Source organism: Pezoporus wallicus, unplaced genomic scaffold, assembly GCF_028554395.1.
Source record: "Pezoporus wallicus isolate ANWC-B61680 ecotype Strahan unplaced genomic scaffold, APGP_CSIRO_Pwel_v1 contig_13458, whole genome shotgun sequence".
In the NCBI taxonomy this organism is placed as follows: Eukaryota; Metazoa; Chordata; class Aves; order Psittaciformes; family Psittacidae; genus Pezoporus; species Pezoporus wallicus.
This window is the reverse complement of record NW_026635549.1, coordinates 1,210,321-1,228,584: the sequence shown is the minus strand read 5'-3', so window position 1 is coordinate 1,228,584 and position 18,264 is coordinate 1,210,321. Positions and strand designations below refer to the sequence as shown.

The window sequence follows — 18,264 nt, the reverse complement described above, 5'->3', positions numbered from 1 at the left end:
CACCACTCACATCCAAGTCTCCTTCATGGCCCTCAGCACCCCAAGGCCTAAATTGTCACCACCGCACGTTACGCTGTCCCTACTCCCGGTCCCTCCGAGGCTACACCGCCCCTCGTCCCCGGGTCCCACCCGTACCCCGACAGCACCCACACGCTGTCCCGCTCCCCTCGAGGCTCCGCCGCTACCGGTGCCCGGCCCGCACTCAGCCAGGCCCCGCCGCGCTCCGCCCGCAGCGGCGCCAACAGCCGCCGGTCGCCAAGGCAACCGGGAGCCTCGCCCCGCCCATAGGCGCGTTCCGCGGTGCAGCAGCGCCCTCTGGCGGGCCGCGCGGGATCTGCCGCCGGGGAAAGGCCCGCGTAAAGAGCGCGGCTCAGCGAGGAGAGCGCGGGCAGCCCAGGGGACAGAGCTGTGGTGCGGGTCCTGGGGCTCCTTTTTCCCCACCGTTAGCTCGTTTCCTGAGTATCCCATAGCAGCTCTTGTGTAATCTGAAAATCCTCTTCCCTTGCACCCCACCATGTGTTCCACCCCACAGCCAGCGATCCCCCCAAGCCTGTAAGCTGATGAAGGTCCTTTGGGACAGTCCTGGGAATGGTGGCGCCTTCAAAGAGGGTATTTGGGCTCCCTGACATGCCCTTGTGCATCTGTGCTCATTTGTGTGTGTGAGGATGAACCTTTACTGGGCTGAGAGATCCTGTGATGGGCTTGGGAGCAGACAGGCAGGGTGATGCTGAGACTTCTCCGCATACAGTTGTTCCTCAGCCTTCCTTTGTGTGTATGGAAAAGAGCCTTTTATCACTTAACCTAACAGTGCAGAGGGGTCTACAGGGGAAGAAAAGAGCTTGAGGCCCAGGAGACAAACAGTGGATCTAAAGCAAGAGGTGATGTGGTCAAAGACACCAGCCAGGAAAATATCAGTACAGTAATGGAATCGTAGAATCACAGAATGATTTGGGTTGGAAGGGACCTTAAAGCTCATCCAGTTCCAACACCCTGCCACGGGCAGGGACACCTTCCACTAGAGCAGCTTGCTCCAAGCCCCTGTGTCCAACCTGGCCTTGAACACTGCCAGGGATGGGGCAGCCACAGCTTCTCTGGGCACCCTGTGCCAGCGCCTCAGCACCCTCACAGGGAAGAGCTTCTGCCTAAGAGCTCATATAAATTGCCCCTCTGTCAGTTTAAAGACATCCCCCTTGTCCTATCCCTACAGGCCCTCTACTGCTTACTTGTAAGCCCCCCTTATGTATTTGAAGGCTGTTCTAAAGTCTCCCCTTAAGGAGCCTTCTCTTCTCCAGGCTGAATCAGTGGCATCCGAGTTAGATTCTCCAGATTTAATACACTAGTGCAGAGCAACCATGGGGACAGGCTGTGAACTGGTTGCAGACTCTTTGTATGAAGTGACAAACCAGTATGAGTCCTCACCATTCACATCTTTCAGGCATTTTCAGTCTCTGCTGCAAACACTCAAGTGATGAACTGGCGGTCAGTCTGACCTGGGACAGCCCTCGTGTATGTAATCCCACAGATTTCATCTGAATCCATCTCAAGAACAAATCACTAAAATGAATATTATAGGAGAGAACACATTCTAACAGACACAGCACACACCCTGTACACAGTTCTACAGCTGACACTTGTGTCAGTGCTTGAGGCTTTTGCCATCTGGAGCTTCCTAGCAGCAAGAACCTGCTTTTCTCTATGCTTGGGTCCGAAGTTCTTATTTAAAGGGTTTGGACAAAACAGAACATCAGTTCCATTTCCATCCGGCAGGGGCCAAGCATACCAGCTAATACAGTGTGTCTGGTGTAAAAAGGCTGTTTTACCGCTGTCTTCTTTCTTCTTTGGGACTGCTGGGGGTGGGCGGGTGGGGAAGAAAAGAGATATTTAACACAACAGGAAAATATGTTCCATGCCATGGACCAAGAATGGCAAAAAGGACCCCACTTCTAATTAATGTACGAAATGGTGTTTCTTGTTCTGCACTGAACAGGAGTTTGGTGTGGGTTTGAACACATACAGCTTAGCATGCTGCATTAGGATGAATAAACAGGATCTGTGGATGAGAGACGCTTGAATGAAGATTATTGCAGGGAGAAACCAAGTTTTAAGCTTTTACAAGGTCTCCGTTTCACTTTGATCCTTGTAAACTGAGTGGAAGCCTTATTAAAGGCTGGTTGAGCCAGAATTTTACCGCAAAAAGCATGATCCAGTCGCTGATTTGTCATCAGGAAGGGCCACATATGAAGTACATGAAATTGAAAAGACACATAATTTACCACACCTTTATACCAACACCATGTTTACTAATTTTTCTCTAAAAAGCAATAATTTGCTTCACCATGTCCAAGTTTGAGTAGGAGGGGAAACAAAAGAATTTATGGTTAGCAGGAAGCCCGTACTGATGATTTAGGAGACCTCATAGCAGCCTTCCAGTATCTGAAGGGGGCCTATAGGGATGCTGGAGAGGGACTCTTCATTAGAGACTGTAGTGACAGGACAAGGGGTAACGGGTTAAAACTTAAACAGGGGAAGTTTGGGTTGGATATAAGAAGGAAATTCTTTCCTGTTAGGGTGGTGAGGCACTGGAATGGGTTGCCCAGGGAGGTTGTGAATGCTCCATCCCTGGCGGTGTTCAAGTCTAGTTTGGACAGAGCCTTGGGTGACGTTGTTTAGTGTGAGGTGTCCCTGCCCAATGCAGGGGGGTTGGAACTGGATGATCTTAAGGTCCTTTCCAACCCTAACTATTCTATGATTCTATGATTCTATGATATAAGGAAGAAGTTCTTTATTGTGAGGGTGGTGAGGCACTGGAATGGGTTGCCCAAGTTGGGGCAGTGTTCAAGACCAGGTTGGACAGAGTCTTGGGTGACGTGGTTTAGTGCGAGGTGACCCTGCCCGTGGCAGGGTGTTTGGAACTAGATGATTGTAAGGTCCTTTCCAACCCTAACTATTCTATGACTCTATGATCTAGGATTCAGGGATTGAAAGAGGAAACGGCCTCAAGCTGCACCAGGGCAGGTTTAGATGGAGCTGAGGAACAATTCCTCACCAAAGGGTGCTCAGGCATTGGAACAGGCTGCCCAGGGCAGTGCTGGAGTCACCATGCCTGGAAGTGTGTAAATGAGGCCCTCAGTACCACGGGTTAGTGGTGGCCTTGGCAGTGCTTGGGTAATGGTTGGACTTTATGACCTTAGAGGTCTTGTCCAACCTGGTTGATTCTATGATGCTATAAACACACCACCAGGCCGGCTTTCCTCATCACAGGAGGTCGGTGCCATCACTGTGCTCCCAGAGGGACTCCTCTGGCTTCAGTCTGGTGCCTTGGCTGCTGAAGGTCCTGCTGAAACATCCATTGCAATGGCGGCATGTGTATTTTGTGCCACTAATCAAAGAGAAAAGCGCTTACAGCGGCATTCCAGATGACTGAAACCTCCGTTATCACTACCCGTATCTCTACTGCAAACAGGGGCGTGCGTTCACACCTCTTCGGTTGCCTGTCACCAGGTAAAGTGAAGGACTGGCTGTTTTACCTCAGGGCAGAGGGGCAAGTCAAGCCGATATGGACTTCACGAGGGACTTCACACCGCGGTGTGAGCCGGCTTCTGCGAGCTTCTGCCCAGAAAGTGCCCGCTAAACCCGCCCCGGGGGCTCCCGCTGCACCGAGGACAGCCTCCAACCAGCCCGGTCCCTCAGGTACGGGGGGCACGGACACGCCTGCGGCCCGGGCTGGGAGGTGCAGGGCCCGCCCCGCTCTGAGGGAGGCGGCGCCGCCATTGGCCCGGCCGTGGCGGGCCGGGGCTGCCTCTGCCACCGCCTCCCTTCCCCTCAGACGGGCGAGGACGCGGCTGTGGCCGGGACGAGGTAACCGGTGGCTGGAGGGACGGGCTGCGGGGCTGCGGCTGCCCTGAGGGGGCTCGGAAGCTGGGGAGGGTGCCTTCCTAATTCAAAGACGTATAAACCCCCAACCGTGCCCCCAGTGCTGGGGCAGCCTGGGGAGGAGCCTCTTGGCAGCTGAGGAGCCCTGGTTAAGGCTTTCTGCAGCCGGCTCCAGTGGGGTTGCTGTGGTGGGCTTGTGGGACCGGTTCCCTGAGGACGGGGCAGAGCTCACCCTGTTTAATGCCGTGGGAGGAAGCGCCGCTTGCCAGCGACGTTGCTCAGAAGCGATCCGAGAGCCGGTGTGGAGAAGGGCAGCCTTGCCCTGCAAAGGGAGCCGAGCGCTGCGCTGTTGGAGGGAGCCCGGTAGTGAGAGCCGAGGAGAGATAAAGCCTGCCCGCACCCAGCTTCTGGTGTTTTAAAGGGACTCTCCTCGTTTAAAGAGGGTGCTTAGATCTCAGTTGAGAGATGCTAATCACCTTTCATTTCAAAACACTAAATTAATTGCATCTTCCACGCTGTCTCTGGAATGACTTGTAGAATCGGACCTGGCCCTGAAGTCCAACACGCTCAGTTGTGTCTTTCCTGTTTGAGCAGAAGGATCTGTTCTTATCGTTGCCATTGCAGGCTAAAGGTGTCTCAATCTGGGGACAGAGGAGTGTTCTCGAACTTTGTCGAAAGTGTGAGATGAGGGGACTTAAACCATGCTTGAGAGGGTGCTCTGAAAAGAAACTTCATTTTGTTTGATAAAGGAAGCAAAGCGTTGCAGCAGAATATGTGTGTTTTCATATATCGGAGAATTGGAGATTTCTGTGATGGAGTATTTAAAAAACTGATGAATTAAACCACTTTACCAAGTTAATATGCAGCAACAGTATAGCTTTCCAGCCTTAGTTATCATCGGTCATTATTACTATATTTTCCCAAACAATCATATCTGCAAGTGGTAGTAAACCTAGGAGTATACAGTGCCATGGAGCTGATGCACTGTGTTTAGCACTGGTGACTACAGTTCTTGATGGTTTCGGTTGCCAAAGTCAAAGCAAAGCACTTGAGAGCTCTTTGTCAGGAGAAGCTGGAAATCAAAGTGTGCATTTTGTGATTTCCCTGAATTACCATCCCTCTTTGCTTATTGTTAGTGCTTTGTGTGCCTTGCTGCTCCCCTGGGAGAAAAGGGGGTGATCTCATCTGCCTCATACACAGTTTGTATTATTTTGGGGGGTAAGAATTACCCTAGTTTTGCTAGACATCCCTCTCATTTATTTTGCAAGGTGATTCTGGTTTCATCAGACACATCTTCTCTTTGTCCTTTTGGTTTCACCTGACACCTTTGCTCTCATTTTGCACTGTTTGGGCAAGTTCACTGCAAGCCTTTGTCCACTTGCAGCTATGTGTTATTCATATATTTATGCATAGCTATGTAGTAAAATACTACTAATGTTACAGTGGCACAAAATGCTTATATGCTGTTACGAAGTACCATATTTTAGAGTGCTTATGTCTAGGTTTAAGGCAAGAAAATAATAAGCATCTTGCTCAGTCTGATTCTGCCTTATGGGTGCAGCCAGTCCCCTGCTTTGGCTGTGAGGCATGTTCTGGAGTCTTCTGAAGCTGTCATTGGACCTGTCTCATGTTAAAGAGATTCCCTTCCAGCATCTCTTGCAGCCCAGAATAATGTATTACAAGTTTCACTGTCAGACTTTTAGAATTCAGTGAAATAGGTCTTCAGGTCTTGTTTACTAATGCTGATAAGGGCAGAGTAAACAACACTCCATCACCCCCAGAAATGAGTGACAAAAAGGTCAATCTATCTTTTCTCTAAAGCACTGGGTAGAGACCATGGACAGATACATTCCCTGGAGCAAACTCCTGTTATTCTGCAGGAGACACTTGCCAGATTCCCAGGTGGACATACTGCTCTGAGTTAATCCTTGGAAAGAACCTTTGACGCTTGCACAGAAGGTGAGATTTTTAACTGCTGAACCAGGAAGCAAAACAGTGGAATGAAGTCAAACAAATTACTTGTTTTCTACCGTGTATTTTTCCTTGTGCTCATGAGGGAAAGGAATAGGAGAGAATGAAAAAAAACCAAACAACCTCATGAGAAAGCATTATTTACAAGGAAACATGGAAGAAATTCATAGTCTCTCAGTAGAAAAAAAGGCTTCAGTTTTATTTTTCTTTAATTAAAATGTTGGTTCTGTCCTCTGGAAGTCAGTCTTTAGTCAATAGTGACTTGTTTTGAACCAGACTCTTCACCAAGGATGGCTGTCTGACAGATAACTACTAAAAGCTGTTGCTAACTTTCTGGTGCTTAATCCCTGTTGTATTTGAAGTCAGCTGTTTTAGGTGTCTCATAAGGTAGTTTAAGGAGGCTCCTTAGTTTGTTCTTCCAGACCACTTATGCTTTTTGATATGTCAAGCCAGTACTGTTACATTTGCTATATTAGTAGTCTCCAGTCCTTTAGCTTATTTGGGCATAAAGTGAGTGAGTGACAGCTGATTTTAGCAGACTTATTTGTACTTCCTTCTTCTGGTAGGGAGTCATTCCAACTCACCTGGGTACAGTAACACCCTGTGCTAGTTTCTTACTGGTTGGTATGAGGTTTCCTTGCTATATGTAACTTTATTCTATTTATTGCATTGACAGCAACAGGAAGAGAGAGAATATGTATGTGAGGGTTTGATTTGTGATATAGTAGTCTGACTGGAAGTGTACCTTTCTAGTTCTGCTTGCAAGGCTGTGACATCACTTTAATAGTCATTCTGTGAGACAGGGGGTGTAATCCGTGGTAGTGCTGCCCCAGGAAGGGTTAAAAGTGAGCCAGGTGAAACCTTTAGGGATGTGAGTTTGGATCCTCTTAGATTTAGTGATTTTGGGGGCTCTGGGTTTGGCTGCTTCCTGCAGAGCTAACACCTTGCATAACTGTTCCCTTGGAGGATGAACCACTCCTGCAAGGTTAAATACCTGTTCAGGAACAGGTATTATACTCCAGACCCAGCCTCAGAACTCTGCTATGTCTAAGAAAATGTCAAACACAACTTCTGTTCCTTCTGTCCTATTCCTGTGCCATTCAGCAGCATTTACAGGGCAATTCCCACTCATGCACATGATTTGACACTGCACCTCATGCAGTGCAACTACAGGCTGCTACAGAAACTGTTCCCTGCTTCTCACTTATGTATAGCAACTGGGCGTAGCTCTCCCCATGACTTTTTAGGTTCCTTACATCATACTGCATTGTGCTTTTTGCACCTGGCCATCAATATTCAGTGAAACTGGTACCAGTCAGGGGAAAGACGGGGCTTTGAGTGATACAGCCCAGCCCAGCAGTGCAAATAATCTCCTGAGTGAAGTTTTCATGGCTGATAGACTTCCTGTTATTCTTGCCATTTAATATCACTGTTAAGGAGTACTGACATTGCTGCTTGCTGGTTTCAGCTTAGCCAGACTCAACCTGCTAGCAGATGGAATGTTCATATAATGGAGCTATCCATTAAAATGTCTTTATGCATGGGAAGAGGGTTGATTTTCCTCTTAATAAGGAGCTATGGTAAGCTTTTTAAATGCAGCTATTAAAAAAGCCAACAATAACCCTGAAATAAAAAATTCATTGCAAAGATTGAATTAATTTTGGTTACTGAGATGAGACCTAGTTGTGACTATTCTATCTGCAGACTAGGCAGCTTTTATTAACCACCCTCTTTAGCTTATTTACTGTTTCTGTGACTGCAAGACTCCTAAAGAATGTTTTATTTCCCTCTGGCACCTGGTTTCTGCTGGTGTTTGGATTCTATATAAGGCTCTGTTTTCAGGTAGGTGTGTGCCTCAGGACCAGATTATTTGACCCAAGATTCCTTAGTAGCCTTCAGATTACATCAGTTATTAGGTGGGTAATTTTAACCTTAAACACTTGCAGGAGTGAGTGTCTAAGGTCAGTGGTTAGTCAGTCATCTCCTGAGAAAGGACAGCCAAAGGGCTTGTTTTGTTCACTGTCTCATTGTGCAGGGTAGTAATCAGTGAAACAGAGCTGTATTTACAAGTTGTTAGATGAAAAGTAGGGGGGCTGCAGTGACAAATGAGAGATTTAGGTAAGGGATGATGTTGTTTCCCACAGCTACTTGTTTATACAGTTTGTTGTGTCTGAGAATGATGGAGTGCCTTCTGCAATGCTCTGTGTGATCTCAGTTCTGTGTTGGGCTACAGGCAAAGCTGCTCTGGAGCTGGGATTAATGGCTGTCATCACGGGAGGCAAAGATGACTTCAAATGTCACCCTCTTGATTTGGCATTTCTGTGCTCAACCTGTACCACTGTATTGTGTACCCTCCTGCAGAGGAAATGTGCTGCCACCAGTGACTGAGGAGTTGGCTGTGGCAGTGCTTTGGTGATGCGTAAAAGGGGCAACCTATTAACCCTTGGGTTCCTAGTCTTACAAACATAGAAAATCAGTGTGGTTGTGGCTGTCCTTGCTCAACTAGCTCATCAACTCCACTCAAAGGAGGAGTGAGAGCAGTGACTCTGAAATTAAGTCACAGGAGTGCAACAGATACTGACTAATGAATTCCCCTAACAGTGAGATAAAGTCATGTGGACAGGCTTTGAAATAAACTTTTTTTGGTGTTTATTCAGAAACTGTAGACTTGAAAGTCTTTCTGTTGGTGTCCAAGATTGAAACTGCTCTACAAACTCTCTTACTGTCAGCTCAGCAGAGTGAGCATTAGTCTAAGTAAATATTTGAATTCAAACCTCATGTTTTCTATTTGTAACATAGAATCATAGAATAGTTTGGGTTGGATAGGACCTTAAGATTATCCAGTTCCACCTCCCCCACCATAGGCAGGGACACCTCACTCCAGACCATGTTGCCCAAGACTATCAAACCTGGCCTTGAACACTGCCACGGATGGAGCAACCTGCGCCAGTGCCTCACCACCCTTACAGTAAAGAACTTTCTCCTTACATCCAACCTGAACTTCCCCTGTTTCAGTTTAAACCCATCACCCCTTGTCCTATTGCTACAGTCCCTGTTGAAGAGTCCCTCTCCAATATCACTGTAGGCCCTCTTCAGATACTGGAAGGCTGCCCTAAGGTCTTCACACAGCTTCTCTTTTCCAGGCTGAACAGCCCCAGCTTTCTCAGCCTATCTTCATGCGGGAGGTGCTCCAGCCTATGATCATCCTCGTGGCCTCCTCTAGGCTTGCTCCAACAGCTCCACGTCCTTCTTATGTTGAGGACACAAGAACAGCATACAGTGCTCTAATGAATTTCTTTGCACCAGTGCTGGTAGCCCCTTAATAAAATCTTGCTAGAAAGTCTGCATTAAGCAAAGAATACCAACTACACAGGGACTGCGTAAACTGCAGCTCAGTTCTTTGCTTTCAGATAGCAAAGATTATCTAAGCAAGATGCAGGAAGTGTGTCACTTCCCAGTAGCCACTGGTAGGAAATACTTGTTCATTACTCACACTGTTTTGCCCATTTCCATTCCAGAGTGGTATAATTGCCACAACAGAGTCCTGCTAAGAAGTACTCAAGTACCTGCTAAATAGCAGGAAAGCAAGGAAGCAGGGTAAAGGTAGGATAATTCCCCTGAAGTCTCCAATATTTACACTTGGAATAATATTCGGATCATTGTAACTTTAATTTGCTTTAGGCTAAGATTTGCTAAACCCAAGAACAACACTTTCAACAACAGGGATTTTTCCCAGTTCCTCAGCACTACTCTAACCATCAATATGAAGGGAAGAAGCGTGTCAGATCATCATACGTATGGTCAGGAGATTACTTCCCACCAAAGTAATCAGTGTGCTTCCAGTCTCTCTGAAATATTTTAGTACTTTAGTTGAATTTCATGTCTGGTTTGAGCACAAATCTGGATCCTGAGCGTTCTAATGCCAATGCTGGCATGAAGAATGAGAAAGTGTGAATGGGAGCTTGTGTCTTGTAAGCCTCCCCACCCCTCTGCTTTGAGAGCGAGCCTACTCCCAGTGTGAAAGGAGATGAGAATAGTTGTTACAGAATACACATAGTGTTCTGCCTTCAGCCATCCAGAGGACTGAGCCACCTTCATTATTACATTTTAAGTCTCTTACCCTGAGAAAATAGTCTTTGTGTTGTAATTCTTGGTACTCTAACTCTTGATGTTGAATTAGCAACTTAGAAGAATGAAGTTCTTGTGAAGGATCTGTTATGAATTCAAACCAAGTGCCTGTTGGGATCAAACCACAACAAAGTGCCAGTGGTATGAAGTGCAAAGAAAATACAACTGGATTTGAAGAACTTCAGAATTTAAAATGAGAGATGCTGATGTGAGTGCTAATAAATTGCTGGAATCTCTAATTCTGAGGCTACTTTAAATGTTACTTCTTTTCGAGTAGTTTTATACTTATGGTAATGTGAAATAAATGGCATCTATAGTTAGTCTGACAAAGATTGTTCACAGGGAAAAGAAAAATGTAGGTGTGTTTCTCTGAGGCTTCTCTTTAATTTACAAACCTCTTATTCCAGAGACCACATCCTCTTGAAACCACTGGCCTAATGGTTATATACCATAATAGGTACATGGTTATATACTATAATAGGTGCAGAGATTGACATTCCTGGGTATTGCTGCCAGTATCCAAGCCTTATGAAAGAGCTGGCAAGCTGCCCTATGTGATTAGAGGTATTAGGCCACAACCAAAACAAATGATTCCTTTCTCTTCCAATTTTCAGTTGTTAACTTTTATCCTCTTTCTGTTCTTAACATTTCACTGTCTTGGTCAGGGTCAGTTCTGTGTAAAACACAACTATTTTTTGCCTCTATAGTCTTCAAAGTAGTGAAAGTCTTGAATTCTTACCAGAAAAGGATAGAAGTAAATCCCAGGCAGAGTCCTGTGAACCAACAGAGAAGTTGCTCATGGAGAAAAGTGAAATTGTTCTCAAGTGCTTTTATTGCTGTAGTTGCATTTCTTTCTCTTCCAGCTGCCTGAAGACCATTACATAAAGCTGCCAGTGACAATATGCTGGAATTACAATTATTCTGCAGGTTGAAACCGTAAGGGATCATTTTGGTGCTGTTAAGGAAGGGTAAGAAGTGAGCAAGGCTTGTTGAGTATCAACATGTAGCTTTATTATTGGACTAAAATGAAGCATTGCTGTGTTTGTAAGAGCAACTTCAGTGCTGCCTTACTATAGATATTCTCAAATGTCCCTCTTCCTCCAGCACTCCCTAGTTCACAATGAGCTAGATAAGATTTTTTTCTACCTCCCCCTGACTAAACATACATATTGGCAAACACTATTTTCTAAGTTAATCCCAGTCTGCTGGAAAGACAATATGCTGTGCACACTTCCCTGTTATCATTTGGAAAATGCTGTGATAACACCTCTTGAAAGAGCAGCTGGATTGGCTACAGCTACAGGTATAGAATCATAGAATCACGGAATGGTTTGGGGTGGAAAGGGCCTTAAGATCATCCAGTATGAACCCCCTGCCTGTGGCAGGGACACCTCACACTAGACCATGCTTCCCAAGGCTCTGTCCACCCTGGCCTTGAACACTGCCAGGGATGGAGCACTTACCAAATCTTTGGGCAGCCTGTTCCAGTGCCTCACCACCCTTACAGTAAAGAACTTTTTCCTTACGTCCAACCTGAATTTCCCCTGTTTAAGTTTAAACCCATCACCCCTTGTCCTATCGCTATAGACCCTGATGAATCCTGGATGATCTCTTCTTTTCTGCCCCTTCAAGAATTGAAATGATAGCAGCCTTTCTTGTATTTGTTTCAAGTTCAAGTCCTTACCGTTGATTAAAACTCTCCTGGATGGTGACTTAAGTCCTTCTTTAAGTCTTTTTTCTCCACTATTCAAACTGAAATCCATCATCCACTGATCTTCTGTACAAATATGTTCATTTCCATCTTAAACTACTTGTGCTTATGCCAATGCTGGCATTTAGCTCAATTAGCTGTTCTCTCTTCATGGGATTTGCCTCATGTACTTACAAATTATATTCCCCAAGCCTTGAATGGTGTTGAGTTACCCATGACTGTTGAGCTTAAATGTCAGTGGAGAATCAGATTTGTTCAGGAGAGTGTAATGATGTGTTTGTTGTTGCAAAGCTGTAGGACTCATAAAGTACTGTTACTGGCTAATGTGACCACCCAGGGTCATAGAGGCCAATTCCCCAAAGCTCTCACTGCTCTTTGTGTTCTCTTTGGCTTCCTTGCTTCAAAGAAAAGGTTTATTATTTCCTGAGCATGCGTGCAGGCCACACTTAGTTACTTCTGAGAACAACTTTCTCTGCAGATGCAAGTTGTTACATTACACAATTCCATTTATCTGTCTTCCTCAGCTTCTTGTTGCCTTATCTCTGGACTTCCAGTTAGTTTTCTCTGCTAGTGCCTAGTATGTTGTAGCAGTGGAGAAATTAAGTTAGGAAAATGTGTAGCTCTCAAATGCATAAACCCAAACCCTCTCATTTTTCAGAGTCAATAGGCTACTAGTAATTGAATGCTTTATGGGGTGAAGATCATCATAGAATGGTTTGTGTTGGAAAGGACCTTAAAGCTCATCCAGTTCCAACCCCCTGCCACAGGCAGGGACACCTTCCACTAGAGCAGGTTGCTCCAAGCACCCCATCCAACCTGGCCTTGAACACTGCCGCGTTTGGGGCAGCCACAGCTTCTCTGGGCACCCTGTGCCAGCGCCTCAGCACCCTCACAGGGAAGAACTTCCGCCTACTAGCTCATCTCCATCTTGCCCCTGGCAGGTAAAAGCCATTCCCCCTTTTCTTGTCCCTACATGCACTTGTCAAAAGCCTTCTTGTAGGCCCCCTTTAGTGGGAGTCGCTGCTCAGCCAGGCTTGTGGGGTAACTCTTCAACTTTAGTTGAAGTTGGCACAAACAAGGGTGTGAAAGCAGCCAGAAGTGTAGGGTTGGCTGTCACCTTCTTCCTCTTATTAGAAGGCATTGGCTGCGAGACAGATTCTCTCCAGCAGACCTCTAGCAACTTAAGTCTACTGTGCAAGAAGCACTTGAAATGTGATTTTGCAATGTAAATAGAGGCTATTATGAGGTTTCTGCATGCAAAAGGAAGTCTGGTTGATTTGGCTGGAGCAGCTGACTCTGGGGTTCTGCTGTTTGTTTTCTGATCCTGTTGATGAGCTTAATGTCAGCCATGACAAACTACTCCAGCTTCTTCCTTGCCTCTGTTATTACATCCCACAGGTATACACCGAGTGAGAACTTTAAAATCTAAACTAGGATTGTGGTACATCTTAATTTGATACCTCATGATGCTTGGGATGCAGTATCTGAATTCATATTCCCCTGTCGTATTTGGGAGAAAGCAGCAGGGGAGGCAAAAAAACTGCTCTCTGTAGGGTAAACCAGTTTGTGGACAAGGTTGTCTTGCTGTTATGACTTGTGTTTAAGAACAGTATGAAGCCTTACTTAAAGGAGCTGATGTGTACAATTGCCTGAGAGGCTTTGAGGAATTACAGAAGTTACCGGATGAGTGCCAAATAAAGCATTTGGAAGTTGTGAGCAGTTTAAGAGTGTATGTGGGGAAACTATATTTTGGGTTTTCTTTCTGTTCCTTTTATTGTCAAAAGAGAGATGGTTTCATGTATGAGTTACATACAAATTTCATGTTCCTGTTTATTACAGGGATTAGAAGTGTCTTATGAAAGGGAAGATTTTTGTGTGGTTTCAGTTGAATTCAAGGTTTAAGGAAAAACTCGTGCCAAATATCCCAAGACTCACTGATGTCAGTCTACAGCATGACAGCCTTTCTCCAGAATTCAGTCCACGTGGTATTTCTATCCATTTCCATGATTTAATTGGTCTGTTGTGGAGCTTTCTTTCTCCTTTCAGTCTCATTTGATTCTGAAAACTTGCGTGGCAAAGGAAAACTCCAAACTTGCAATGGCACCAAACCAGCTGCTGAGACCTCTTGGTTCTTTTTGATTTTTATAGGGGCTTTTAGGAGGAAAAAAGTGTCCAAAAAGAGCTCAACAGAATTGAGCTTCAGGGGTGGTAGTGGGTAATTTGAAAAGGGGGAAGGCATTGGTTGTAGACCTTAAGTCAGCAGTTTTTAGCTGTTGGAATATACTTGGAATCAATGCTAACAACCATTTGCAGCAAGTCAGCTTTGCACTCACTTGTATCTGTGCATCTCCTGAGGTTGAGAGTTCATAAAACACAGAAAGAGGTTTTCTTGTTCATGCAGAGCCTAAAATCTGCTCTGGTTTTAATTAGGGACTTATATAGTTTCTTTGGTTATATAGTTTCTTTGGTTACTCAAAGAAGTGGTAAATGCCCCATCCCTCACAGTGTTCAAGGCCAGGTTGGACATGGCCTTGGGTGACATGGTCTAGTGTGAGGCATCCCTCCCCGTGGCAGGGGGATTGGAATTAGATGATCTCAAAGTCATTTCCAACCCAAGAATTATAGAATTCTGTGATTCTATAATTCTATGGCAAGTTGTTTGAGATACTGTTATATGAACCTCATGGCACAAAATCACAATGACAATCATGGAGAAGATAAATATGGCTGCTAGACATAACCACATGCAGAAGGGGGTTGAGGAACATAATTAACCTGGCTGCAGCTGCCTTCCTCATCTGCAAGAAACGCTGTTATCTTGAGAGATGAAGTTTCCCTTAGAGAAGTGCCAGTATCTTGTTTTGATCTCCTGGTTGAAGCCTGTGGCCAGGGGAGCAAGAGCAATGACTCGCTGCGTGATGTTCATGCTCCTTCGATCAATACAGTGTCAGCATCCTGTCTGCCAGATGGCAGATATCAGACTGTAGACGCCTCAGGCGGACACACGCAAACCTAAAGGGTGGTTGTGATGAGAGCTGCCTAATAGGGATCTGCCCAGCAGCAGCATCTACTTCTGTCTCTCACCAGGGTTGTCACTAGGGATGCTTCTAACAGTAAATTCAAGCTCTTTTATTTCTTTGGCTCCGTTACATCTGTGGGGCTGTAACCTGGAGCTATTACTCTAGGTACAGCTGAGTCCCTGCCTTGCCCTCCCCCCTGCTCCAGTCCTTTGTGGTTTTTTGGGAAGAAGTTTGTCTTTGACAGTTGGGATTGCCCTGTAAGTGAATAGTCCTCTGGAGCCATGGCCTATAAAAGAGGCAAAACACTGTCTTAAATTACTGCTTGTAAATGCAGTTTGGTTTCAATATAGCAGTGAGGTTCATGTTACTGCATTGAATTCCACGTACTCAAAATGGTTGTGTAGAAATTATTCCATATATATTCAATATGTTCTATAGGGCAGGGACTGGGCCTGCATGGGATCACATTCTTCACATAATTATACACTATTAGTGGTAAAATGTGAGTAAAAGTTACATTTATATCTTGTAAATGAAGTTGTATTGCAGCTTGTGACAACCTTGACTTTCTTTCCCAAAGGAGGGGCTGGTCCAGAGGAAAGGGAAAGAACTGAAGTGATTCCCTTCCTCTTGAGCTCAGGGTAACTTGTCAGAACATCATAGCAGTGCTGGCTCCATGCAGCAGCTTCTAGGAAATTTAGGTGGTTTACTGTAAGAATCTTGTCTTTGCAAGCCTGGTACCTGACCTTTCAGTGAGGAGTGTTGTGTGTCTTTGGGGGAAAAAGGATTTTGGCCAAGTCTACTATAGAATTCCCATTTGAAGGGATTCTGAGGAAATAATCTCTTAAACCTGTTGCTTTTGGTTCTGAGTAGCATGTGAGAAGCTTTGTTACAAATGGAAGACAAAATCCTGCAGGAACATTGCACCAGATGGAGAACATGCTGCTTAAGTCTTGAACTAGAGCATACAAACTCCCCTAACACATTCCCAGCCTCTTCCCATCTCGCTGCTGCAACATGTTACATTTGGCAGGGTTCCCATATCTTCCTCTGGGTTTTACCTCCAGGGCTTGTGACGGCTCCCATCTTTCTGATCTCCTGGAAAGGGAAAAGAGTCTGAACACTTGGAGTGGGAAGGCAGGTGTGGAGGGCAGGGCATGCATGAGTGGAGTAGGATCCCAAAGTTCAATGGCTTGTCCTAATGGGGTGGTTCTTTTCTTCTGATTGCTTGGTGACTTGCCAAAAATGGTGTCCTAGAAATGTGCTAATAAATAAACCAGCATGGCAAGTGTATGAGTGTTAGCCCAAGTGGCTTCTTTTTCCCCTTTAAGTTTTCTGTTCCTGGTGTTCAGGCAATCTTTCTTTAAATAAGCAAAATCCAACTTCAAGCCCTTGTGAAGAGGGTTCATGGAGTGATCCAAATGCTGGCAGGAGGTGGATGTTGCAGTTGCATGTGATGCTGCTTCACCCAGTCCACTGCTTCATTGTGAATCAGGGCTAAAAGCAGCAGTGGCTTTTATTCCATACTATCTGGCTCTTGCCTGTCCATGTATGATAGCCACAGACACAGATTTCTTATGTTCTCTTCAATGTGATGTCAATACTTGTGACCACATGTTGGTTTTGTTTTTACTTTAAATGAATGGGAGAAGTGTTCTTGATTTGTTTTGTCATGTTTCCCCTTCCCTATCCTCCAAATTGTTCTGCTGCCTTAAAGAACAACTTAAAAATGACTTATCCTAAAATGTTATCATTTGAATAACACTTGATTCTGTGTTTTAGGGTGTGAGTTGTATTGGAAGGGAATATATTCTCATGGCCACCTTGTTCAAGAGGCCTGTAAAACAGGTTTGACTTGAAGTGACCATTTGAACTTCACAAAGTAGTTTAATCACACTGCAAAACTTGTTTCTTTTAATTAAAAATGCATACATCATCTACTTCCCTGATATTCCAGCTTGTTCTTTCTTGTCTCTTTTAGGGGATGCTTTGTTTGTTCTTAAACCCTGGATATGCTGGGTCAGTGAACTGTTACTCCAGGAAGCAGAGCTGAGTGGACAAGCTGAGAAGACATCATTCTAATGGCAAGTGGGAATGCAACACTTATCCCAAAGCCTCTCATCTAGGGAAGTATGTATATCCAAGACAGCAACACTTGAGGCTCTTTAAACCACTGTCTGTGACCTGATCCAGCTTTCTCAGTACCTGCTGAAGAAGACTTTTCTTCTGTACCTCTAAAGCAGTCTACAAGATTATCCTCTCCAGCAGGATTTAATTTCTTCCTGGACACTCTACCCTGCACGTACAAGATGATTGACCTAAGCTTCCTAACAGAGGAGGAACAAGAGGCAATAATGAAGGTGTTGCAACGGGATGCAGAGCTTAAAAGAGCTGAAGAAGAGAGAGTCAGGTAAGGGATCCAACACCCTTGATTGTCCTGGGAAGGCTTACACAGCTCGCACACCAAGTTACTTGGCATATGGGACTAGATAAAACCAGTTGCTGCTGATAGCCCCATATTGCACTGTTTATGTGGTTTGGAGGTTTTTACTCTGGACTAGATTTAGCACAGACTCTGGCTGAAATGCCTCTAACACACAAATGATTCATTGCTGGCCAAAAAGCCAAGTGTTGATTTGGACTCCTGCAATTCCCTCAGGCCAAGCACAGCTAGTGCACATCTGGCTTGATATGAACCTGGTTTGGGTTCCTCAGAACAGCATTCAGTTTGCACGTACCAAAACCTCTGCGAACTGAATTAATGGGTAGTAAGTGGGGAGACTTGTGTCAAAAAAAGCATCCTAAACAAGGTCAGTATGGATGCAGTCAGCAGTAGGTCTGAATGATGAAGTTATACCTCACATACTTGGAGCGTTGCACCTGCAGTCCAGAGGAGGTACCAGCACTGTGCTCATTACCAAGAGATGTCCTTGCAATCGTGGTTGAAGCAGAAAATTGCTCTCAGTTTTCTTTGTGGTGTCACAGATGGAGCAATGTGGGGTTATTCTAGAGTGTTTCTGTGCTGGGAGGTTTTCCTAGAGCTACTATTAGGATAATTGCCATGAATAGAAATGCATGCATGGAAAGCAGCCTTGCCCAGATGGCTTTGAGAAAGCCATCTTACACAGCTATAAATAGCAGTCAAGTAGTGGTTTCAGCTAATAGAGATAGGTACCTGCTCAGGAATGAGCACTGTAATAGTCAGCTTCTTTTTTTGTGAAGGAAAGTATCCATTACAGGGTCCACAAAATGACAAGTGGCCAGATGATGAAAAATGGAGCCTTAGATGCTGAAAGGTCCAAGTGCTGTAACACAAACTGATGTTGGAAGTCTCTGCTTGGGCAGAATTTTCAGAGAATCACAGAATGGTATGGGTTGGAAAGGACCTTAAGATCATTTAATTCCAACCCCCTGCCATGAGCAGGGACACCTTGCACTAGACCATATCGCCTAAGGCTCTGTCCAGCCTGGCGTTGAACACTGCCAGGGATGGAGCATTTACTACTTCTTTGGGCAACCCATTCCAGTGCCTCACCACCCTCACAGTAAATAAATTCTTCC

At 45.2% G+C, this 18,264-nt stretch overlaps 1 protein-coding gene across 4 annotated transcripts in view; it reads left to right on the top strand.

Annotated features, from left to right (window-relative positions):
* Nucleotides 1–3,724: 3,724 nt before the first annotated feature.
* The window catches only part of SYTL2 (synaptotagmin like 2), a 54,843-nt gene continuing 40,303 nt past the window's right edge, over nt 3,725–18,264 (top strand). For 2 of the 4 annotated variants that reach the window (XM_057396716.1, XM_057396715.1), the window contains exons 1-2: nt 3,725–3,858; nt 16,685–17,113. In XM_057396716.1, coding sequence (XP_057252699.1) covers nt 17,013–17,113 — 101 coding nt within the window. In that variant the 5' untranslated portion in view covers nt 3,725–3,858; nt 16,685–17,012. The remainder of the gene's footprint in view (nt 3,859–16,684; nt 17,114–18,264) is intronic. The other 2 variants (XM_057396719.1, XM_057396717.1) reach the window with 2 other exon arrangements.